The 25,170-nt window shown below is 41.7% G+C and overlaps 1 protein-coding gene across 6 annotated transcripts in view; it reads left to right on the plus strand.

Moving 5' to 3' along the window:
• The window catches only part of tcf20 (transcription factor 20), a 237,147-nt gene extending 221,674 nt beyond the window's left edge, over positions 1-15,473 (plus strand). For 4 of the 6 annotated variants that reach the window (XM_062980992.1, XM_062980993.1, XM_008110771.3 and 1 more), the window contains 4 exons: positions 1,943-2,036; positions 3,698-3,747; positions 7,613-7,738; positions 10,409-15,473. In XM_062980992.1, the coding sequence (XP_062837062.1) occupies positions 1,943-2,036; positions 3,698-3,747; positions 7,613-7,696 (228 nt within the window). In that variant the 3' untranslated portion in view covers positions 7,697-7,738; positions 10,409-15,473. The remainder of the gene's footprint in view (positions 1-1,942; positions 2,037-3,697; positions 3,748-7,612; positions 7,739-10,408) is intronic. The other 2 variants (XM_008110775.3, XM_008110776.3) reach the window with 2 other exon arrangements.
• Positions 15,474-25,170: the final 9,697 nt, after the last annotated feature.

Raw genomic sequence — 25,170 nt, forward strand, 5'->3', positions numbered from 1 at the left:
TACACTGCCATATCATCAAATCAGATAATCCACTTTATCTGCTTTGAACTGGATTATATGAGTACATTGCCATATATTCCAGTACAAAGCAGATATTTTGGATTTTATATGGCATTGTAAAGGGCGCTTCATTTTTCTGGAAGAATAAGCACGATATAAGTTTAATAGTGCCTCTCAATTGGTCTGCTAGCAAAAGATATACTGGAGCGAATGTACAGTGTTCCACTTATCGCTGGGGTTAGGTTCTAGGACCATCCGCAATAAATGAAAATCCGTGAAGTAGGGACGATATCAACAAATCGTGTGTTGATAAATCGTCTCCTCCTTCCATTGCCACATGGACTTCTTTTCTCTCCCTTTGGCTTTTCCTTCCACCCTTCCTTAGGCTGTAAATGGTAATTTTTTATGATTTATAGTAGTCTTTTAGAGTTTATTGAAAAACCGTGAAACAGCGAATCCGCGAAAAGTAAACCGCGAAGTAGTGAGGGAACACTGTATAAGCATTGTGACTACTCTTATCCTCCATCAGGATGTTTACTCTTGTCTTCTCTTTTAAATATTAGGTGGCTTATTCTCCCCTATGGAAAAAAGAAAGGCTAGTGCATCTGAATGAAAAAGGTTCTGGCATAGTTCTTTGCTGTCTGCAGTCAACTTTATCCGCAGCGTTTTAAAAAAGTTTTGAACCCTCACTATGCTTTCTGAAATGCTGGATCTATTCTCTCAGCTTTGCACTCTTTATCTTTCATTTGTTTTGGCTTTCTTAAGTTTTGGAAATGGAAGGATTTAAAAAGCTAACCAGCAGTGAGAAAAGGCAGTTAATTGGAAGAATGTGTATGCATTAGGAGTGGGAAAAGTGCAATCGAAGACGAAAAAGAAATGACTATTAGAACCTGCTTCAGATTACTTTGAAACAGGAGGTTGATTCACATTGCCAAGAAAAAAGAAAAAAAACCCCCTCACAATAGGAGGAAGTCAAGGACCCCTTGCCTTTTCTTGCTGTAGTCTTTGTCTTTTTCGCTTCTTTAGTAAGCCAAAGCCAGAGTTTCATTGATAGGAGGAAAAGGACCCATGCGGTGTTAATGATGTAATTATAATATTTCTTTCTCCACACATGGGTTAGTGAAAATAAATGTAGTGACTTACAGTGTTTTAAATAATTTTAAATGAATGCATGAGAAACATTTTAATAAATCATTTGAATAAAAATGTTCACTGTGCAATAGATTTATGTAAATATAATTTTTAAGGCATGAACCTTCCTGGTGAGAAAGTTGTAAACAAAATGAAATAACCCCCTTTGCAGCCCATCTCACCTCTAAAGATAAATCCTTAGAAGATGCCAACATTCAGACAGGTTCATCTTTCTGTACAGAGTTGGCTCTTATTGTAGTTCAAGTGCCGTATTCACTCGAATACCTTTTTTGGGCTAAATTACCTTCCCAAAATTAAGGTGCACACTAGATTTGTGTAATATGGTAATGTTAGTGCTGAGCCAAAGCAAAAGGGGAAGCTACTTCATAGCATTGAGCCAGAGCAGTTAAAGTGGATTCATTTTACATCATAGATGCACCCCATGGTTTTCTTTTCCATTGCTGGAAACTTTGGTGTTCTAACACATTTGTTTTTAAAGAAAGAATTATAGGCTACAGCACTGTAATGTGCACCTTTTTTTGGCCAAATTACAAAGAGTACACTTTTTGCATCTGTGCATTACATTCACCAGCAAAAACTTTTTTTTTGTTTCAGAGTTTTGAAAATTGAGGTGTGCATTAGATTCAATGGTGCATTAGACTCGAGTAAATACAGGGCATATGAAATTATTATGGGTTTATGTTAATTAACTAGAGCCATGGTGATTGGCCTGATGAAATTTTATGAAATGAAGATTGAAGAAAACCTTAACCTTTAAATGTAAGCCAATCTGTCTTTCCATTACTTTCAGAAATGTTCTCATTGCCAGGAGCCAGGAGCCACCTTAGGCTGCTACAACAAAGGCTGCTCCTTCCGATATCATTATCCATGTGCCATTGATGCAGGTAAGAATCAGCCAGTAATCTTAAAAGAAACTTTTCACTTACTGTTTCCAGAACATTTTATAAGAGAGACAGAGTGAAACATACCTGTAAAAGCAGAATATTGTACGCTTTTTGAGAGCAGCTTGCTTTGCTTCCCCTCTATCCTTTCCTCACAGGGAGGCAAGAAGAGGTAGATATTCTTGACTAGTACATGCAAATACCAGCGAAACAAAAACAAAACAAAAACCCAGTTCTCAACAAAATTTTGAGAGCGGGTCTTCAATAACCATTGGCTCTCTCACCATCGTCAAATTACAGATTTTGCCGTACTCCGCTAAAAGCAAATCTGAGAAACCTGATTTACCGTATGTTGTTTATATGTGAAGCTCACATTTGAATTACAATATACTTATTAATAACATTCTTATTAGTATAAATATATGTAGTCATATAAGGCATTTGGGGTGTAAGAGATGAAATTTCTTCAGATCTAGATCATTGCATTTTTGGTCTCTTGTTGAACTGGTTAATAGGATTGGAGGCTGTGAGATTTGTTATTGAAGCTAGCTGCCAGTTGTTCCTTTCAGTTATTTGCTGTGGTAGTATGCTTTGGGTCTTCTACTTTTTACACTGTGTTTACTGGCTTATAAATATTTTGCAAATTTGTTGGCAATCTGTGGTTCAAGTAGGGAGGGAGAGTTCTGCCACTACAGGCTTAAGACACACAGCATGCACTTGGACCGCAGGCAGAAGAATCAGCGGAATGAATATATGCTTGTATAGTAATGATTCATCAGATTCTTCCTGCTTGCATGGGTGCCTCTGCTGAGTTCTGTGCAACAGCCAGGAACTCACATGGCGCTTTGTAGCCAACTGGGAGCTGCAACAACAGCAATGGTTCGTCCCCTTTTCTGTGTGCTGATTAGTACAGGGGAAAGGGGATAGCTAGCGGTGGTGCCCCATGTTGACAGCAGAATGGTTCTGCTATCCGCAGTGCCCTGAAGCTGTAGGGTTACTACAGAGTTTCAAGCAAACTCTGGATCATCCCCTCACTTTTAATAACATGGGGCTAAACTGGATTAACTTTTCCTAACCTGCAATACTTGATAAAAATGGAGAAATGTTGTGGGGGCAGCATGAGTCTGAGTTGTAATGCCCGTGTAGACAGACCCTTTGTTCATTAGACTGAATTATTTGTTCCTTCTGCAATTTTTTAAAATCTGGTTTAGAAGGCTCAGTGTGAAATAATCACATGTTGCCATGTGGCAAAGGATGCTGAGCAAATTCAGAGTGACTAAGATTTTACTCTTGTTAGTTTCATGCTATTAAAACTTTTCCAACATACTGCACAAGTAGGAGGATATAGTTATATCACATAGTCAAAATGATTTCAAACTAACACAGTTTAATTTACCATTTTGTCAAATTCACTTTCCCCTTTTAAAGTATATTGAAATATGAAGCACAATAAAAGCAAATACTTACAGCTTGACCTGCTGAAAGGCAAGTAGATGGAAAAGTCTGAAACATATTTTATTCTCCTGTCTTTGGGCATGGGATAATGGTATTTAAAAGAGCACATGAAGATTTGGAATGGAGGAGACCGATGAAAAGGCTATAGACATGGTGGTTTCCATTTTCTGTCGAAGCAGTTTTATATTCTGTTTCTTTTTCTCTTTCAGATTGTTTACTAAATGAAGAGAATTTCTCAGTGAGGTGCCCCAAGCACAAGGTAATTTGAAATACTGCAAATTTGGCACTGCCCTTTTCTGGATTCACTTCAAATTTTAAGACAATTTTATTTCTAGATAATGCTTTCTAAATATATATTTTCTGTGGCCAAAGACCTATTTATGTGAATGAAACCTATAATATTCTCTCTTTGTCAGAGAAAAGAGCAGTTTCATTCAATGGCAGTGCTACAAATGCAGATTACTTCTTACACATAGGTCATATGATATTAAGACTTTAGATCAGGGGTCCCCAAACTTTTTAAACTGGGGGCCAGTTCACCGTCCCTCAGACCGTTGGAAGGCCGGACTATAGTTTTTAAAAAAACTATGAACAAATTTATATGCACACTGCACATATCTTATGAGCCTGCTTTTGGCTAATAAGATGGTCAATGTCCGGTTCCATATTTGATCCCCCAGGCAGGAATCAGCTAGGCCTTGAAGCTGCAAGGCTTTTCAATATTAATCAAGGTGGTCAATTGAAACATTCACACTGGCCTCTAACAGAAAAGAGTTTTTTTCTCCCACCCTGGACCTTCCACAGATATATAAACCTCCCTTGCCTAGTTTCCAACAGACCTCACAGCCTCAAAGAAATATAGCAATGTGTTTCCTTTAGGAATACTACCATATGACTACTATTACAACAACAACAAGAACAAGAACAAATACTAATAATAGCATTTTAAATATATGAGAAAGCTCAACTCAGTATTTCTCTTTTTTCAGAGGCCCCTTCCACACAGCCCTATATCCCAGAATATCAAGGCAGAAAATCCCACATTATCTGAGTGTGGACTCAGATAACCCAGTTCAAAGCAGATATTGTGGGATTTTCTGCCTTGATATTTTGGGATATAGGGCTGTGTGGAAGGGCCTGTAATATGTGAAGAAAGGTGACTTGGGCCCCTTCCACACAGCTGTATAAAATCCCACATTATCTGCTTTGAACTAGGTTATATGCCAGTATGGGCCCAGATAACCCAGTTCAAAGCAGATATTGTGGATTATCTGCCTTGATATTGTGGGTCACATGGCTGTGTGGAAGGGCCCTTAGTGGCTAAATGCATTGCGCAATTATAGCAGAGTGATGTCACTTTACCTGCCTTGGTTCTATCCTATGGAACCCTGGGATCTATAGTTTGATTTATATCCATATCCCATGTTGATCACCTTTGCCTGGACACCTCCACTGTGTCAATATACTGTATTTCCTGGATTGACTTACTAGAAGCAGCTTTGTTTAGCCCAGTCTGGGTAAGACGCTTGTGGCTTTTGTGGTTTCCCCCCAAAAAGTCTGATTTCATATTATTTTGTTTTATCCTGCTGTTTTCTCTTGCAGTTTTCTATATTTTCAGCTTTTAATTTCCTCTTAATCTATTGCAGTGTGGGAGGAGAATTGTATAATTATGTTATACAATGAATTTTAAATTACTCTATAGCAATTTTGACATGCTCAATGCCCCTAGTTGATTCCTGTCTGATATGGGTTGAAATTCTGTGCTTTCTTCTTGAATTGGAAGGCTTTTAGTGATTGTTAAGAAAGGTTGTTGTGAGTTTTACAGCCTGTCTGGCCATGCTCCAGAAGCATTCTCGCCTGACATTTCGCCTACATCTATGGCAGGTATCCTCAGAGCCTCTGAGGGTGCCTGCCATAGATGTGGGTGAAATGTCAGGACAGAATACTTCTGGCCAGACATCCCGGAAAACTCACAGTAGCCCAGTGATCCCAGCCATGAAAGCCTTCACAAACAATGTTTGTCTTGATGACTGAAGCAGCGGACGGGGGAGGGATTTTAGGAGCCCGCTTGCCTGTTCTCCTTTTCCTCTCCTTTCTTCCTCGTCTTCCAAAGCGGAGGGCAGGGGAGGGAATTTAGGCGCCTGCTCGCCATTCTCCTCCTATTCCTATTCCTCTCGTGCCTTCTCTGCCAAAGCGACGGCGGAGGCTGCTTCGGAAGAAGAGAAAGGAAGGCGAGGAAAAGGAGGAGAGCGAGCAGGTCCTAAAGTTCCTCCCTGCTCTCCCGCTGCCAGCAGAAGCAGCACCGCTTAAGAAGAAGAAGTAGCGCAGCAGCAGCCTTCCTCCTCTTGGCTGTTCCTCCCTCCCACCCAGGACCAATCGGCTGCTTAAGAGGACAGGCTGGGGGCCAGATAGATGGCCTCAGGGGCCCCATATGGCCCATGGGCCGTAGTTTGGGGACTCCTGCTTCAGATAAAACCAGACAGATTTACCTCCAGAACAATTTGGTTGAACTTGATCCTTCAAACTAAATGTCCCATAAAATACACAGAATTGATTACTTTATAATAAGATTTTTGAAGAATAAAGTTTAGCAGAGTTCAGAAGAAATTTTTAAGTTCAGCACTGAAGTAGAGGCCTCCTTTCTTCCTGTTGTGTGAAAAAGTAGTACAGTGCTCCCTCACTTATCACTGGGGTTAGGTTCCGGGACCACCTGCAATAAGTGAAAATCCGTGAAGTAGGAACACTATATTTATTTTAATATTTATACATTATTTTAGTAGTTATACACTATTTTAAGTCTTTATCAACCAATTGTGTGTTGATAAATCGCCTCCTTCTCCTCCCGTTGCCGCTTGGGCTCCTTTTCTCTCCCTTTGGCTTCTCCTTCCTCCCTTCCTTAGGCTGTAAATTGTAATTTTTTATGATTTATAATAGTCTTGTAGAGTTTATTGAAAAACCGCGAATCCGCGAAAAGTGAACGGCGAAGTAGTGAGGGAACACTGTATTCAGCTTTAACATATCATTGACTTTGGCTAAGAAAAGATTTTCATTTCACACATACTGTATTTTGATATTTGAACCACAAGGTGGCAGAAAATCGTTAAACATGTATAAAAACCGCAATACAATTTAAGAATATAATACAAAAATCATAATCATAAGTCAGTTTTCTGATCCAGGTGTTCATCTTTACAGAGGAAATGTACTTTATAGCTATAAATTAGGAAGAATTTTCTGTGAATCTGTTTCATTTTGCCTCTCTGATACTGATTAAATGGGTACAAAAACCGTACTTGAATAAAAATCTGATGTCCTCGTTTTAAAATTCACCAATAAGATTGCATGTACTTTGAACTATAAAAAGCAAACCTGTGCCATAAAAAGAATTTGTGCAAATAAATTGCATGCATCGGGAAAACACATATATTATTTGCTTTGAATCTCTGTCCATTAATTCTAATCCTGCAGAGCTCCTTTCTGATGTTTGAGATTTCATCAAATAGTACCTATGTATAAACTTTCAAACCAGTTTTAATAGACAAGAGGGATAGTTTAACAAAAATAAAAGTAAAGCTGCCATTCTTAGGATATTGATTTTGGTGCCCAGTACCAATATTTGATCATTTCTTTGCATTTGTCTGGGTTTTTGTTTTTTTTTAACAGAAGAAGGTATGTCTTGTTCTCTAAGAACAGTCTTAGTGTCAAAATGTTGCTGTTCCAGAAGTGATGGAAATGTAATTCAGCCATACTTGCTAAACATTTTTCAAAGATAACACTATGTGTATTTGAATACTAGCTATATTCAGTTGAGACCATCACAAAATACAATAGCTTGACATTTCAAACTGTCTTTTTAAAACAGAAAAAAAACAAAGGCTAAAAAGGTCTTTGTGAAAATTTTGTGATTATGCATCATATTCAGCTCTGGTTTCTTCCTGAATGTTGTATATTTCTTGCTTCACAAAACTATCTGTGGTGTCATGCAGAAAACCTGCCTGTTTGCTTCTAGTACTGACACTCCTTTCTCTGTCATCATCCATATTTTCCTCTTTTCATTTCTTTCCTTCTATTTTTTTTTATCCTCTCATTCCTCTTCACCAATCCTTTGGCCTAATGAACACCAGCCCCTCCTCCCTTGCTCTCTTCCCTCCTTGCAGAACAAGATGGTGAAAGGCAGCCTCAGCACAGAGCAGTCCGAGCGGGGGTGAGGGGGGAAGTGTGTCCTGGGAATGGGAAAAAAGCAAGCACAGGTGAGTTGAGGGAGGTTTAAGCATTGAAAGCACAACAAATGCTGCTTTATCTGTATTTTCCCTGGAGCAGGAGTTTTGTTTCCATGAAGGAAATGGCAGCATTAGGAATTATGTTTTTATCCTCAAGAGTTTTTTTTCCTGAGTTTATTTCGATGGTGGAGATTATATTTTCAGTGCTCATTTCTTTTATAAAAAACATTGATGTGCATTATACTTTCAGTTAACCGGAACTCAAACAACCAGCAAAAAATCAAAGCAGTGCTGCTTTAAATATTTTAAAAAGCTGTTTTTATAATACAGTAGAACTGTATAAATAACATTTATTATTTATTTTTATTTGCTTTTATCTACTGTGTTTCAATATGGATATAAAGTCAATATGGTATTGTATGGAGTATAGTATTCATTTTTTAAATAATAACCCTCAAATAACCACAAACTAAATTTATCCAGTATCTGCCAATCTTCATGGGTGCCAGTTTACTGAAAGTCTACTATATAAATCAGTGATTCCCAAAGTGGGCACTACCGCCTCCTGGTGGGCGCTGCAGCGATCCAGGGGGACAGTGAAGGCCACAGGTGCATTTGAATGTTTTAACTTTTTTTGTATTAACTTTCTATTCTGAGTTCAAAAAATAGTTTCATAATTTCAAACTTCAATGTTTCTAATTTACAGTTTTCTTTACTATATTTTATGAAAATGGTAGGAACATTAATACATATGTCTTTCTGTTTAATTGCTATAAAAAAATAATTTCCAGGGGGCGCTGAGTAATATTTTTTCTGGAAAGGGGGCGGTAGGCCAAATAAGTTTGGGAAACACTGATATAGATGTTATAGAAAGTTAAGTTAAGAAGGTATTTTTGTCACCCTTCCTACCTTTCCTCAGCCAATACATCCTGCCTGGGGAAGTGTCTCAACATCTTAGGTATGATTTGGTGTCATCACAGGTTTTCAGCCAACTATGAAAGTTCCCATCTCTTTCTCTTTGCCTCTTTCTCTGTCTCTGTGTTTCTCTCTATGCTCCAAATAGTTGTTACTCCTGGAGAAAAAAATGAAATGTACAACTGATTAGGCAGATAGATTAAAAATAATATTTTGCAGTGTTGAATGAAAAGGAGTTTGCCCACAAAAAATATACAGTACATGAAACAATACAGAAGATAATAAAAATAAAAATCCAATTGAAACCAGAATACTTTCTGCTGGGAATGATGGACCCAAAACTTGAGAGGAATAAGGACACCCTGTTTAATTATTTTGTTACTGCTGCAAAAATCACATATGCAAAAAAATGGAAGATCAGAGAAATCCCAACAACAGAGGAATGGTTGCTGAAAATATTAGACATAATGAGCATGGATAAATTAACACAACAACTCAAGAACTATCAAGGCAATCCAAACAAAATCAACTTATTGGTCACTATTCAAAAATAATCTGAAACAAGAAAAAATGAAAATTATTATTTAATTTAAGGAAATAACAAAGAGACATTATGAGAAAGGGCGAAGAGAAGTAGAAGAAACAAACCAGAGGTTGAAACCTATCAAGACATTTTACCACGATGAAAGAGAGTGGAGGTCAACAACATCCTTTTTCTTTTTCATTTTTTCCTCTTAATGATATTGCAGCACCTTTACCATGTACTTTTCCTTATAACCCCTCCCTACCTGTCCCTATTTAATTTACCATAACGTGCTTGGTTTTTCTTTTTTTAATGTGTAAAATATTTCTTTCTTTTTGTTTAATAAAAATATATTTTAAAAAGAAAGAGGTATGTCCAATTGAGGTATTTAATTTAAAAGCTATCATAAGCTTGTCAAAATCAAGAAACATACATACTTGATGAATAGATCAAAGTCTTGTCTTCAGAATTGGCTTCCAGTCTGGAATAGGCGTAGGAGTAAATGACTGATAACCAAAATAGGTAGGCTCCAAAGCAAGAAGCAAGTAGACATACAGAATCAATTTCCATTAAAAAAGAACTACCTTGAATTTCCAGGATCCTGTTTGATATGTAAACAAGATTACGCAATCTTTTAAAGACATTTTACAATTATGCACAAGTAGACCACTATATCTCTCCTTTCCACAAAACATACTGATGGTTGCAAAAACATATTAATAAAACTCAAAATTTATAATCCAAACTTCAAAAAAACCCACTATCTAAATATAGCAAATTCATATGAACCAAGGAGAGATACTTTTTTCCTTCAGTTGCCTATGTTAAAATCAATTTCTGTAGTTCCTAATTGTTTTTAAGTAATTGTAAAATTGTTCATAGAATTTGAGAAAATGAAAAAAATGTTTTCAGGCTAAAACAGAGCACCTTTGTTGTACTGCCTTATTGAATCTTTCAGCGTAGTGCTGAGAAACAGCTTTTGTTTCTCGGCACTAAATGAAGGGGATTCTGCCATGTAAACACCGACAGAAAGCCATAGTTCTATATAGCTATCATGTAGCCACTGCATGATGGCTTTTTTATGACTTTTGAAAATAAGTTCATTGTTTGCAGAACAATAATGGTCAATGACTTCCATAAAAAGTTCCATTAGGTTTAAGAACTGTTAAAAGAATTGCTACTAAATGTTTCCTTTCAGCCATAGTGTTAATTATGGCATGGAAAAATTAAGCACCTATCTACATGTTTTTTTTCCTTTACAGGTTAGGCTGTTGAGATAAGAAAGCGGTGGACATTCAAGATTCAATGGATTTTTTCCCACTGTGCAGTCATGCCCCTCTCTTGATGTGCCTGCCAATGCCAGCACTTCCTTCATCAACTCTTTCATCACAACCAACCGAAAACATCACAGAAGGACATCAAGAAAATCAAGGAGTCTGAACCAGCTGTTTTCATGGACACAATCTCCATATTGACTTTGGAAAGGGGGAGGGTAAAGAAGAGAAGGTGGGGGAATTAAAGAGGGAGGGATAAAAATATATATATATAGATATATATATATTAAAAGTTCTATTTTTAGTCTTGATAGACTTGTTTTAAATGAAAGGTGCGCTATCCCTTTTTATGCATTAAATTCAATTTTTAGGACTAATGTATGTTGCTCATAATAAGTAAAATTCAAGCAAGGCCTTTGCAAATCATCTTGTTTCAGAAAAGGATATGGAGTTAATGAGCTTGCTTAATCAAACTTGTCTCTTCACTCCAGCTTCCACAAAGGAAACCAAGATTTCAAAGAATACATTTTTTGTTATTGTTGCTGGCAAATTATCTGCAGGGGGGAGGTGGGAATGAATGGTTGCAGGGGACAGAATGTTTGTATTTGTGTACGTATGAACAGGGGATTTTTCTTTTTAAGAAACACTATTTATTTTTACTAAGAAAGAAAGCCCGAGAAGCATCAGAAAACCCTTCTATGTCATATGGCTTGTGAAATAAGAGTAGCTTCTACTCGCTTCATATTCATATACTCTGACCTTATATATACGACTCTGTCTGTACCAAAAGGTGGGGGATTGGGGCCTATCTTGGCCTTGATAAATACTCCCAAATCATTCCAAGGAGTTGCTGCCTTTTAAAAAAAAAGGCAGTCTGGAGGAAGATGTTGGCTTGCCTAGGAGAAAGGGGCATTCAACAAAGTCTGAATGTTGACATAATCAGTGTGTGTTAAGCTGACAAGGAAAATCCAGTTAGCCCTTCTCTGTATTTTGTTTCCCAAAGGAAGGAAGGGAGAATGTTAATATAACAGCCTACACCACATGGTTACTTTTTGTTTGTTTGTTTGTTTGTTTGTACATTGTAATTTTTAAACATTTGAGTTTTTAAAAAGAAAACCTTTTCTCTTGTTAAGGCCTTAAGAAGGGGTTAGTGCATCTTTCAGGGGTCACTCTGCCATGGGAATAAAATAGCTGTTTCACAAACAGTTTTATATAAAAAACTAAAACAAAACAAAAAAACCCACAAAAAACTAATAAACTTCATTTTAACCTTGTTTTATCTGTGCAATTTAATGTATTTTTCTTCCCAATCTTGATCAAAACCAGTTTTCTGTGGTTGCCTTTTGTGTAGTTTGCACTTCATTGTAACTATATTGATTTAAGATGATCTTTCCTCCACAATCCTCTGGGTGGATTGCAGAGACTACTTACACTGAAAGGCAATAGCCTTTCTGGGGTTCTTTTTCTAGAACGTTTTGGGAAACTGGTACATTGGCCATATCAATCTGGTTCTGTACAGCATGTAGACATCTTAAAAACCTGTGAATCCACCTCATATTTTGACTCTGTTCTGTAGCTTGACTCCTTTTTAGCTTTTAAAAGAGCTACAAATTAGGAGCAAGAGGCATTTTAGAAAGCCAAATTGCTTTTTGAAGAAAAGAGAAAAGGGAGGTGAAAAATGAGAAGGAAAGAAAGAAGGCTAGGAGGAGGAAAGAAGAAAGAATTGAAAATATGTGTGCTTGAGGATGTGTGTGTGAGGCTGATGGTAGGATGGCTCTTTTGCTTATCACTGAAGCCCCTGCCGTATTTTTCCAGGGTGAATGTAGCCCTTGAGAGAAAAAATATTTCCCACTCAGGTCAGAGGATGGCACTAGAATACTTAAGAGAGATCTACTTTCCTGATGGCTCCTTTGCTAGAGTTTTAAAAGCATCTCATCAACTCCGCTTGCCATTAGTTATAAAACAACCAAGCATTTGTGTGTGAGAAAGAAAGTCAGTCAAAATCAGCATGATGAACAAAATGCATATCTGCAATGCAGTATGGTATCTTAAACCAAAATTGATTTTCTGTTATTAGATATTTTAAAAAGTCAGAAACACAAATTACTATAGCATTTTCTAAATTAGGCTCCAAGCAGATTTTCTTTATTTTTATTTCATTTTAACATCATTTACTTAATTTAATTTTAATAGCATTTACTTACCCTTTAAATAGGAAATAACTGTGGGGCTTGCTTTTAAGCAGACTAATTCAGGATTGCACTGTTTCTATTCACAGTCTTACTCAGGAAGTGTATGTTTCCTCTTAAAAACACTCCCAGAAGGAACAATTCTGAATAATTCCCTATTACTTCAAGCAAATGTTCCTTCCCCCTTTTTTCAGGACTAATTCAGAGAGGAATAAAATGTACTTCTTCAAATCCTGTATAAAATATATGAGAGATGTGTTTTACCACATCTTTGTTCATAAGAAAAGTACAGTGCTGTTACAAAGGGTCATGGATATATTGAAACCCACATCCTGACAATGGTGAACCAAATGTTACCCAAGCCAGATATGAAAGCATATATCTTTCCTATTTGTTTGCCCAGACCTATGGATTCCATTTAACTATCAGTAATAAACAGTGGTTAGCAGTTACATCTAGAAATGTGCTGAATTTAGTTTAAAGCCAGTGGTTTAATATCTTGCTCATTCTACTGCTGATCAATTTCCCCCATGTTCTAGTGTAACAGATAAGATACTAATTGAGGAGATCAGGGCTTGAATGCCTTCTCAGCTTTGGAAACCAGCTGAATGATTTGGGGCAAGTCAGAGCCTGTAAAATTCTGCCAAGAAAACCACATGATAAAACCTATTAGAATTATTTAGGGTTGCCATAAGTTAGAGATGAGTTGAAGGCACACAAGGGACTAAATTTATCAGCATCCATCAACTATTCCATGAGATATATAAGGCAATCTCCCCAAGACCCAGCTCTGGAGGGGTGGGAAACCAGAGCCAGTTTTCAGATGTTGAGAAGATCTGCAAAGAGAAAGGGGGGAGAAGAAAGTCATGTGGAGAAACCATGTTTGCATTGCAATGCCAGTGTCACACTGGATTTAAGCTAAATGACTACCTTCCGCATTTTATAAGCGTCTGTGTGTTCCCTGTCCCTGGTACATCTAAAGACACTAAGGAAAAGACTGAATGAAAGGAAGTCAACAGCTATGAACAATTTGTTACCTTATTTCACTGAAGAAAATGGGACTGCTTTTCATACTCCACAGAATATGATAACGGAAAGCAAAATAAGAAAAGTGAAGCAGAGGGATTATATGTTTATGGCCAGATGTTTTACAGAAATGGCGAGTTGATGAAAACTAAAATTCAGTGTTTTCTCAGAGTTAACTATAAATTGATCTCCCCTACTAACTTTCATTAGGAAGAACCAACTATAATTGACTTTATAGCTTGTATTTATAAATGATTGAGGGGGAATCTGAAACCAGAAGAATAAAAGAGATATTATGTATGTAAGTTATTTTTATCCTGTATATTTGTCCCAACACTTTTAAATACATATGTTTGTCTCAGCAATGCAAAGACATTAGGAGTGGGATTATCTACTGGAATTATTGTAAATGCCAATATAATTGATGGTTCATAGGTTTAATGCCAACAGGTCAGCCAATATTTGATGTTTTAAAAAATAACTAAGATCCACCATTCTGAGTCCACACTGCCATATATTCCAGTTCAAAGCAGATAATGTAGGATTTTATTCAACTGTGTGGAAGGGGCTTCTGTTAAAGATAGGATATGGATAAACAACAAATGAAGGAAAAACAGGGACCTAAACTATTTTTACTTTTAAAAACTTTTTTTAAGTTTTAATTATTTTGTTTTGTAAACCAGCATGTTCCTTGAGTGTTATCTAATAGTGATTTGTGTATGATGAAATTGCCAAAGTCATTGAATATAGGAGCTGGAAGAGATCCTAGTCAAACTTCCAATCAGTGCAAGATGTGCACTGCAAGATGCGACCACAGCATCTCTGACAGATGACCATCCAGCCTCTGCTTAAATACCTCCAGCAAAGAAGAGCTCACCACTTTCTTAGGCAGTCTGATGTTTAGTTGAAATCTGCCCATTGCAATCTCTATCCTTTGATTCTAGCCAAGATCTCTGGGACAAAAAGAGGCAACCACCCCACCTTTTGCATGACACCCTTTCAGATATTAGAAGGCCACTCCTGTGTCTTCTTTTCATCTTGTCCAGTTCATTCAACCATTCTTCATAAAAATTGGTTTCCAGACTTCTCACCCATTTGTGAGCACACACTATTTTGTCAATATACTCCTTAAAATGTAGAACTCGCACTATTCCAGATACAGCAAAGTTAGTGAAGAACAGACTACAAATATTGATTGTGATTTGGACTTTAGGTTGTTAATGCAAAATGTGCTTGCCTTTTTGTTTTTCTGCTAACTCATATTCAGCTTGTGATTAAGTAAAGTCACATGCATACACTGTTCTATACTTGTGCCTTTGATTTTTTTTTTTGTTCCTAAAAGAAGGACTTTTATCTTTATTGTATTTCATAATTTTGTGTTGGCTCAGTTTTCTAAATGCTTCAAGAGGGTAATTTGAAGCTTGAATCTGTTTACTATTACGTAGTTTAGCTGCCCCTTCCAGTGTCTTGTCGTTTGCAGACTTGCTGTGCATCTTCTTTAAATTCTCATTTAACATTTTTTAAAAGAAAACCTTGAACAACATGGAGGCTAAGACAGCTCTTTGCTAGTCCACTTTTATCTTCCATCATCCTCCAAGTTGATGCAGTAATAAACATTTGTTGGATATGACTGTTCAACCAGTTGTGGTTTCAACTAACAGTACTATCATTCATTCTACATTTTACCAAATTGTCAAAAGATATAAAAGACCTCAAATGTTTTGCTGAAATCACAATATACATACCTTGATTTCAGACTAGCAACTTTATAGAAAACAAAAATGAACCTGAGGTTGTTGTGGTATACTTCATTCTGAATAAAATCATGGTGGCTCCTATAGTCTGTGTTCTTTTCTAGATGTTTCCAAACTGGCTGTTTCATAAATGTCTAGAGTTTTGGCTTAATATTACCCCTTGAAATGTGGGTGCAGGGGAAATGTTTTTTGTTTGGCATAAAAGACACGTATGGGTCTAGAAAAGGCTGCAGTTTTCCCAAATTCCCCAAATTGCTACCGATTGACTGATAGCATGTCCAGAATCCATTTCGTTTTTATTATGATAAAAGTATGGGGTGAAAAATATTTATTTATTTACAGTATTTATATTCCACCCTTCTCACCCTTAAGGGGACTCAGGGCGGATCACATTATACACACATAGGTGTCAGGCTTACTTCAAAGGACCAGTCTGAACGCAGATCAAAGACAGCTGCTCTCAAACACAATCTTTATTGAAGAATACATGACTTTGGAAAAGTCGAGAATGACCTAATGTTTACATACATCTAATTTTATCACTTCTGATGCAACGTAATATCACACGCAAATATCATCATCAAACCCCACCTTCTGGATCACATTTCCACCAAGGTTTCTATCCCCCCCACACTACGGCAATTATAATTGTTTATACTTTCACCCCTGAGTTCCCAGGCTCGTTTTATCTTCTCCCGCCAGGTGCTCGCATGTTTATGTTATGAAGTCAGATTCAGGGCTTGGAAATTCAGCCCTGGGATCTGGCTGCATGACATGGCGCCCCCGTTTTCTTCGTCCTCCTCTTCGGTTCTTCTTTCACCATAGTCCTGAAACAAATCAAACAATAACTCTATGGGTCCATTTTGTCTAAAGTCCCCATATATTTTTTCAGCAAGCTGCGATGGAAGACTGGGTGTATTTTCCCTAAACTTTTTGGCAATGCCAATTGGAAAGTCACTTCATTGATAACACCCTGTATTCTGAATGGTCCAATATATTTGGGGCCCAGTTTTCTTGAAGGTAACCCCAATTTGATGTTTTGGGTACTTAACCACACTAGATCTCCTTTATCTAATTTATCGCCTTCCACCCTCTTTCTGTCTGCGAACGTTTTACACTTTTTGTGTGCTTCTTTTAACGAAGCAGTCACTTGATTCCAACATTCCATCATTTGCGTTTTCCATTTCCCTGCCTCTGTTCCTTCATTTTCTGTCCACCTCGGCAATTGGGGTAAAGGTTGTATTTCATACCCGTAAACTACTTCAAAGGGGGTTTTGTTTGTTGCTGAATGTATAGTTGAATTAAAGGCTAGTTCCGCAAACGCCAACCACCTAGACCAGTCATTTTGTCTCATGTTAGAGTACATTCGAAGGAACTGCCCAAGCGTTTGCTGAGTACGTTCTACCGCCCCGTTTGTCATGGGGTGAAAAGCAGAACTTAAACTCCTTTCTGCTCCTAGCATTTCCAAGAATTTTTTCCAAAATTTTGCTGTGAATTGTACTCCTCTGTCACTGACTACTCTACTTGGACATCCATGTAATTTGTAAATATGGTTTATGTACAATTCAGCTAGTTTTTCAGCCGATGGTAGCTTCGTCAGTGCTATAAAGTGGGCCTGTTTAGAAAATAGGTCTAATACTGTCCAAATATAACGATGCCCTTTGCTGACTGGCAGTTCTCCCACAAAGTCCATAGCTACACATTCCCAAGGCCTGGTAGGTTCCGCTACTGTCTGTAACAATCCCATAGGCTTCCCTCCTCCCGATTTATTCCTGGCACAATCATCACATTGGACAACATGATTCTTTATGTCCTTCCTCATTCCTGGCCACCAACAATGTTTTGCTATTGCCTTTGTTGTTTTGGTAATTCCCGTATGACCAGCGCTCTGGTTGTTGTGAAAACGATGCAGAATCTTAATCCTTAATATTGCTGGGATATACAGTTTCTTGTTTACAAACCAAAATCCCCCCTTCTGGTCCCCCTTTTCTGCGTTGGACGCGATCCATTGATCTCCTTTATAAGACTGTTTTAGTTCATTTCCCCAGTTATCTTCCCCGCCGAGTTCGACAAAAGCCGTGTCCTCCTTTTGGGTTTGTGCTCTTGTCCTGACAGCTAAGCCCCATTGTTTGTCAGAGAATATTGTCCCCTCCTTTGCTGTGGTTAGGCCTTCGTGTTGAGGCATGCGTGAAAGAGCATCTGCCAAGACATTCTGTTTCCCTTGAAAAAACTTTAATTGGAAATCGAATCTGCTGAAGTATTGCGCCCATCTGATTTGTTTGGGGGACAATTTTCTAGGAGACTTTAAATACTGGAGATTCTTATGGTCAGACCAAATTTCGAATGGGATTCCGCTTCCTTCGAGGAAGTGTCGCCAGCATTCTAAGGCTTTTAATATGGCTAATGCCTCTTTTTCCCATATTGGCCAACTTTTCTCAGTTTCGCTGAACTTCCGTGACAAATATCCACAGGGTTTTAAGTTCCCATTTTGATCCTTTTGCAATAGCACTGCCCCGTACGCACAGTCTGAGGCATCGCAATGGATTATGAAAGGGCTCCTGATATCAGGGTGTTTTAGGATGGGTCCTTCAGTGAAGCATTCTTTTAAGGTCTCGAATGCCTTTTGGCATTCTGGCGTCCAACTCAGTTTGGCGCCGGGAGCTTTCACTTTTGCTGTCTCCCCTTTCCCTTTTGTTTTTAAAAGTTCTGTAAGGGGTGCGGTTATTTGTGCAAAGCCTTTTATGAAGGGTCTGTAAAAATTTGCAAACCCCAGAAACGATTGTAATTGCCTCCTTGTTTGAGGCACTCCCCATTCTTTCACATCTGCTACTTTAGCTGGATCCATAGCTAACCCTTCTGGAGACATCCGATATCCCAGAAAGTCAATTTGAGTTTTATTAAATTCACATTTGGACAGTTTTGCGTACAGCTTTGCTTCTCTTAGTCTCTGCAAAACTTCCCGGACCAATTTTACGTGCTTTTCCTTATCTTCAGAAATGATCAAGATATCATCAAGGAATATGAACACCCCTCTGTACAATAACGGGTGTAGTATTTCATTTATAAGCTGCATAAAGCAGCCGCTTCCATTTTTTAACCCGAAAGGCAAAATTTCGTATTCAAAATGGCCGAATGCGCAGGAAAATGCGGTTTTCCAAGTATCCTCCGGTTTGATCCTTAATTTATGATACGCTTCAATTAAATCCAGTTTAGTAAATATGCTCCCTTTCTTCAAGACGGTAATTAAATCCTTGACTAAGGGCATAGGGTATTTATTGTCCTTGGTAATTGCGTTTAAATTTCGATAATCAATGCACAATCTTAGGGAATTGTCTTTCTTTCTCCTAAATAACACTGGAGCCCCGAGAGGAGAATTAGATGGCTTAATGAAGCCTCGAGCCAGGTTTTTATCAATGTATTTTCTCAATTCCTCCTTCTCTTGCACAGACATGGGATACACTTTTGGTTTTGGTAAGTCTGCTCCTGGGGTTATTTCAATCCCTACTTCTATATTTCTTTTGGGAGGCAATTTACTGGCCTCTTTCTGATTGAAAACATCCGCAAAGTCTCTGTATTCAGGTGGCAATAGCTGTGGGTCTATTTCCCCTGCTTCGTCTTCCTCGTCCTCCTCTTCTGCAATTTTGCTTATCTCCCATTGCATCTGCTGTTCTTTAAATGCTAAGCTTTTTCCTCTCCAATCTACTTCAGGATTTGCTTGTTCGAGCCATGGTATCCCCAATATTACATGGTATGTGGCAATAGGGGCTATCACAAAGGATATTCTTCCTCCCCATTTGCCTATTTTGCATGGAACTCCCCGTAATTCCTTTGTAGATACTTCCCCAGCAGCGACTGATCCATCTAGCTGCGAAAATGCAATTGGGGAGTCAAGTGCCATCTGCTGGCATTTCAGCGCTCCTGCTAATTCTGGGGTTATAATGTTCCTAGAACACCCGCAGTCTACAAACGCCTTGCAGGTGGCCCGATTTTCTAGCCCCGAGAGGCAAATTGGTACTACTATCATGCGTTTGTCCCGACTCACCAATCTTTCCGAAGGTTCTGGGGCCTGCACCTCCTCCTCCGCACGCCTCCCGGTTGCTGGCTTGGGCTTTGGGGCTTTTGGCGGCTCCCCCTTCCGGGCCCAGCATTCCGCTGCTCGGTGGCCCGTCTTCCCACATACAAAGCATCCCGGTTTAGGTTTGTTGTCGTCTCCTCTGGAGGGAATCCCCGGCCTCCCTCCGGGTCTTTCTTGCTTCCTCGTTTCTCCTCGACCTCTCGCCACCGGTCTTTGCTGGCCGCTGCTGCTCCTGAAGCGCTTTACTTGTGCCAGGGTAGATTCGACGCGCCCCGCTAGTTGAATCCATCCCTGTAGCGTCTCGGGGTCGTCTCTGTGCGCTGCCCAGCTGAAAATCTCGGGGCGTAGTCCCTCTTTAAATAGTTCCACTTTGGTTACTTCAGACCACTCCGGTACCCTTTCCGCGAGGTGGAGGAATTCCTCTGCGTACTCGGGCACCGTTTTGTCCCTCTGTTTTATTCCTTTCAGCTGGTCTCGAGCCCTCAATTGCTCTAGCCGGTCTCTGAACCGGTTCTCCAGTGCGGCGAGGAAGCGGGGCACTGACCTCAGGCATGGGTCGCGTCTGGCATGCAATTGCACATACCAGCTGGCTGCTCCTCGCTTTAGTGTGTTGCCGATGGCTCGAACCCTGCTTGCTTCGGAGGGAAATGTGTGTGCGTTGTCTTCCATGTATCCTCTAATGCTAATTAGAAAAAAGTTCAGTTCCTCTGATTCCCCTCCGTATTCCAGCTTGAGATCTTCCCTTCTAGGCATCCATTCTGCAGCCCTTTGATATTGTCTGGGCGGCATGGGGAAGGGTTGCATCAGGTTTCCTCGGGTGGCTCCTTGGAACACGCCGCGCCCCACTCCGGTGGTCATTCTGCGCGGCTCCTGGAAGTCTGCCGCCGCTGTTGGCTCTTCCGCCCATCCGCATACTGGCCCAGCTGTAGCCCCCTCATCTCGCCTTTCCTCGTCGTACGGCACATCCTCCTCCTCTTCCTGGACCCCCCGCTCCTCTCCGCCTTCGTCTGCGAATCCACTGGACCCGATCCCTGGCCCCAGTGGCCTTTCCACCCCGACGCCCATTCGGGGGGTTGGGAGCTCTGTTGGAGACGGCGGCCTCAGGGTCCCCAGGGCTCGCTGACGCTCCACTTCTCGCGCCATGCTGTCCCGGAACTGCAGCTCCTGCCAGTATTCCTCATCTCCCTCGTCCCTTGCCGCCACGGGGCTCTGCGTTGACGCCCGCTGGCCCCTCTGGCTCCAATCTCCTTCTTTGCTTGGTTCTCTCTCGGCGCCATATCGGCTGGCCTCCTTCTGGAGATTCTCTTCCAATAATGGCACCAATCTCCCCACGGTTTCCGACAGCCTGGATAAATTAGTTTCCAGGATGGATAACCGCAGGGCCACGGTCTCCGGCATACTTCCTCCAGATCCCCAACTGGTTTCTGCAGCTGCAGAGACGCCTCTTCCGAGCCTGGGAATTCTCTGGGTCACGCCGTTCGGCTTGGGGTACCCCGTAGAGGAAGCTATGGCTTGCAGCGTCTCTTCTCTCTTCGGCTGGGCCCCTTGCAAAGGCCTCTCTGCCTCATTTGGGCTTTGATCTTCTTCCTCGCTCATTATCACTTCACTGCGAATTCCGCAGGAATTGTATTCTTCAATAAAGATTGTGTTTGAGAGCAGCTGTCTTTGATCTGCGTTCAGACTGGTCCTTTGAAGTAAGCCTGACATTAAAGTCGAGAATGACCTAATGTTTACATACATCTAATTTTATCACTTCTGATGCAACGTAATATCACACGCAAATATCATCATCAAACCCCACCTTCTGGATCACATTTCCACCAAGGTTTCTATCCCCCCCACACTACGGCAATTATAATTGTTTATACTTTCACCCCTGAGTTCCCAGGCTCGTTTTATCTTCTCCCGCCAGGTGCTCGCATGTTTATGTTATGAAGTCAGATTCAGGGCTTGGAAATTCAGCCCTGGGATCTGGCTGCATGACACATAGGGCAAACATTCAATGCCCATAAACACATCAAACAGAGACCGAGACAGACAGATGCAGAGGCAATTTAACCTTCTCCTGAGGGGATGTTTGATTCTGGCCACAGGGGGGAGCAGCTGCTTCATCATCCACTCTGACGGCACTTCCTCATTCCATGTCGTAAATTAGTTAAACTTGCCTCCCCATCTTTTTTATAAGTGGTACCTTATTTCCAACTTGATAGATGCAACTATCTTTCGGGTTGCCAGGTCAGCAATGAGCAGGGGCTATTTTTTATTTTTAATTGACGGGTGCTCACCCCGCCACAGGCTGACCTCATGGTCAGAGTGATTTATTGCAGCTGCTCAACAGCCTGCGCCACAGCCCGACCCCAGCAGAAAAGGAGAAAGGTTTCCCTCTAAATTCCCATGGGACATGCAGCCCCCAACCCCTAGCAGTTATCCATATCTATGTTAATGTTCTACTTTCCTCAAGCTTGAACCTACCCTTTTCTTGTTCAGCAGCCAAAGATGACCACTTGCTTATTTTAGCAGCTTTCAGAAACATTAGCCCCTTCAGCATTTACCTTCCTTACAGGAGCAGGTGAGACTACTGTTTTCATCTTTGGTCATGTGCCTACTATTCATGTCCTTTTTGAAATCACAGCTGATCAGAAAACTGTTTGCAATGATAGTATCTTGTTACCCCCCCCCCAATAATGATGGTGTCTTGAGTACTCCCACTTTCATGTCGCCAGTTTTCTCCTTGCCAATGTTTGCCAAACCCGCTTCTTTCCTCAACCTCTGTAACAAAGTTGTCAACAAGGGAATCTTGTGGGTCAGTTCTTCCTTAGAATTTGAATGCCAGTAGGCGCCATTACTACTTTGTGCCACCTCTGTGAATTTTTTTCAATAATTTCAAATGAGCATTTTGCATGATTTCCAGCAATCTGTCATCAGGGCCGGCTGGAGATAAATTTGAATGTTAAGCGGGGGGGCTGAAAAGCGCCCCTCCGCCGGCGCCGCCTCCCGCGCCCTGGCCCCACCTCCCACGCAGCGTGGGAGGCGGGGCCAGGGCACGCAGGGCGGGAGGTGGGGCCAACTCTGGCCCCGCCTCCCACGCTGCGTGGGAGGTGGGGCCAGGGCACGCAGGGCGGGAGGTGGGGCACCGCCCTGACGGTGCCCGCCTCGCGCCCAGTTCGCCCTGGCCTTGTGGCCTGGCTGGCCTTGCCCAGCCGGCAGCTGGCCAGGCAAGGCCAGCCAGGCCAGGGCGCACTGGGCGGGAGGCGGGGCACCGTCAGGGCGGTGCCCCGCCTCCCGCCCAGTGTGCCCTGGCCCCGCCTCCCATGCTGCGTGGGAGGCGGGGCCAGGGCACGCTGCGTGGGAGGCGGGGCCAGGGCACGCAGGGCGGGAGGCGGGGCACCGCCCTGACGGTGCCCGCCTCGCGCCCAGTTCGCCCTGGCCTTGTGGCCTGGCTGGCCTTGCCCAGCCGGCAGCTGGCCAGGCAAGGCCAGCCAGGCCAGGGCGCACTGGGCGGGAGGCGGGGCACCATCAGGGCGGTGCCCCGCCTCCCGCCCAGTGTGCCCTGGCCCCGCCTCCCATGCTGCGTGGGAGGCGGGGCCAGGGCACGCTGCGTGGGAGGCAGGGCCAGGGCACGCAGGGCGGGAGGCGGGGCACCGCCCTGACGGTGCCCGCCTCGCGCCCAGTTCGCCCTGGCCTTGTGGCCTGGCTGGCCTTGCCCAGCCGGCAGCTGGCCAGGCAAGGCCAGCCAGGCCAGGGCGCACTGGGCGGGAGGCGGGGCACCATCAGGGCGGTGCCCCGCCTCCCGCCCAGTGTGCCCTGGCCCCGCCTCCCATGCTGCGTGGGAGGCGGGGCCAGGGCACGCTGCGTGGGAGGCGGGGCCAGGGCACGCTGGGCGGGAGGCGGGGCCAGGGCACGCTGGGCGGGAGGCGGGGCACCACCCTGACGGTGCCCCACCTCCCGCCCAGTGTGCCCTGGCCTTGTGGCAGCTGGCCAGGCAAGCCTTGTGCCCTGGCTGGCCTTACCCAGCCGGCAGCCGGCCGGGCAAGGCCAGCCAGGCCAGGGCGCACTGGGCAGGAGGTGGGGCACCGTCAGGGCAGTGCCCCGCCTCCCGCCCAGCATGACGGCGCCCCCCCGGGACCTGCGCCGAGGCGGCAGCCTCACGTGGCCTCCATGGTGGGGCCTGCCCTGTCTGTCATATATGCCTTCTGATATTCCTTTTTAGCTTTGCTAGATGATTTCAACACCACTCTTGTTATGAGATCCATGGATTTCTATGAAGGTGTGTTCATGCTTCCCATCAACCAGTGAGAACTCAGCATGATTCCAATTCAACCAATTGATATCTATAATACAATGGCACATCAGTTTTTTTCCTTTTATCACGAGCTTAAGTTTAATTTGTTTGCTTCCTATATGCTTTTATTTAGATACAGTGGAGGCTTCCTGTTATATGTACCTATGAATTAGCACCTCCGCTTCCTTTGTCACACATATTCTCATTCCTAGTACTTAGCTAAGTATTTAGCTCTGGACTTTGCATCTCTTTCCTGTAAGGTTTATCTTAAAATCCTTTCGATCAGACTAGAAATTCTTGCCAAACATGTTCTTCCCAGTCTCCTTTCAGAAATATTTCATTGTCTTGCTAAGAAAACCCAAGGCTAAGGTTGAAATAAGTGAGTCAATTTGAAGACACATACTATTTTGCCATTGAGATTAAGGAACTACTATCTGAAATCTTGGCTGGGGCACTATGTAAAAACCCCGGTGTGAATGGTTTCCTTTTCCCAGATGTTGCATAAGTGCTGTCTCTAATGTGATGCTGGGAAGAGTTGCACAAGCATGAAAACACACCTCTTACTGACTTGGCAAGTGGGTAGCGAATTGGCCATTTCACAATGAATGAGGTCAAGGCCTTGGTGCCCATTGGCCAAGCACTGCACAAGTGTGGGATCCAGCGTAAATACACTGGGATGCATTTACTCTGCCCTGAAATGGTATAGGATCTTAACCACTGTATTAGCTTTTGGTGATATGGGAAAGATCTCTCTCTAGGATGTACAAAATTCTTAGGTTTCATTGAACCCATTGAAAAATAAAACATACATGATATGAATAAAACAAATACACAGTCCTTGGTAATTGAACAAGACTAAGCTCTTGGTGTAAAAGCAGCTGATGCATTCTGCTGGAAAAGCTCTTCTTCAGTCTTGCACTTCTCAAGATATGTTAAGTATTAGGCCCCTTCTACACAGCTGAATAAAATCCCACATTATCTGCTTTGAACTAACCTAGGGCCCTTCCACACAGCCATATAACCCAGAATATCAAGGCAGAAAATCCCACAATATCTGCTTTGAACTGGGGTAACTGAGTCCATACTGCCATATATTCCACTTCAAAGCAGAAAATGTGGGATTTTATTCAGCTGTGTGGAAGGGGCCCTAGTCATAGGATGGTAGAGAGCCCACAAGGAAGAGAAACTGATTGTTTTGAATCTTTTCACTCGTAACCCATTTCCTTTTAGTCCCTTTCATTAGGTTACTGGACATGAGTATTGTTGGATACAAGAAAATGAGTGAGAAGGCCCTAGAATTCAAGGATCAATTCTGAGGATCAATTCTTTTTTAGTGAGGGGAGCTTCCTCTCATAGAACTATAGAAGGTTTGGAGATGCTTTGTATGAATAGGGATGCTATCTGTGGAACACAAACAACCATTA

This window comes from Anolis carolinensis, chromosome 5 (genome assembly GCF_035594765.1).
Source record: "Anolis carolinensis isolate JA03-04 chromosome 5, rAnoCar3.1.pri, whole genome shotgun sequence".
Classification (NCBI taxonomy): Eukaryota; Metazoa; Chordata; class Lepidosauria; order Squamata; family Dactyloidae; genus Anolis; species Anolis carolinensis.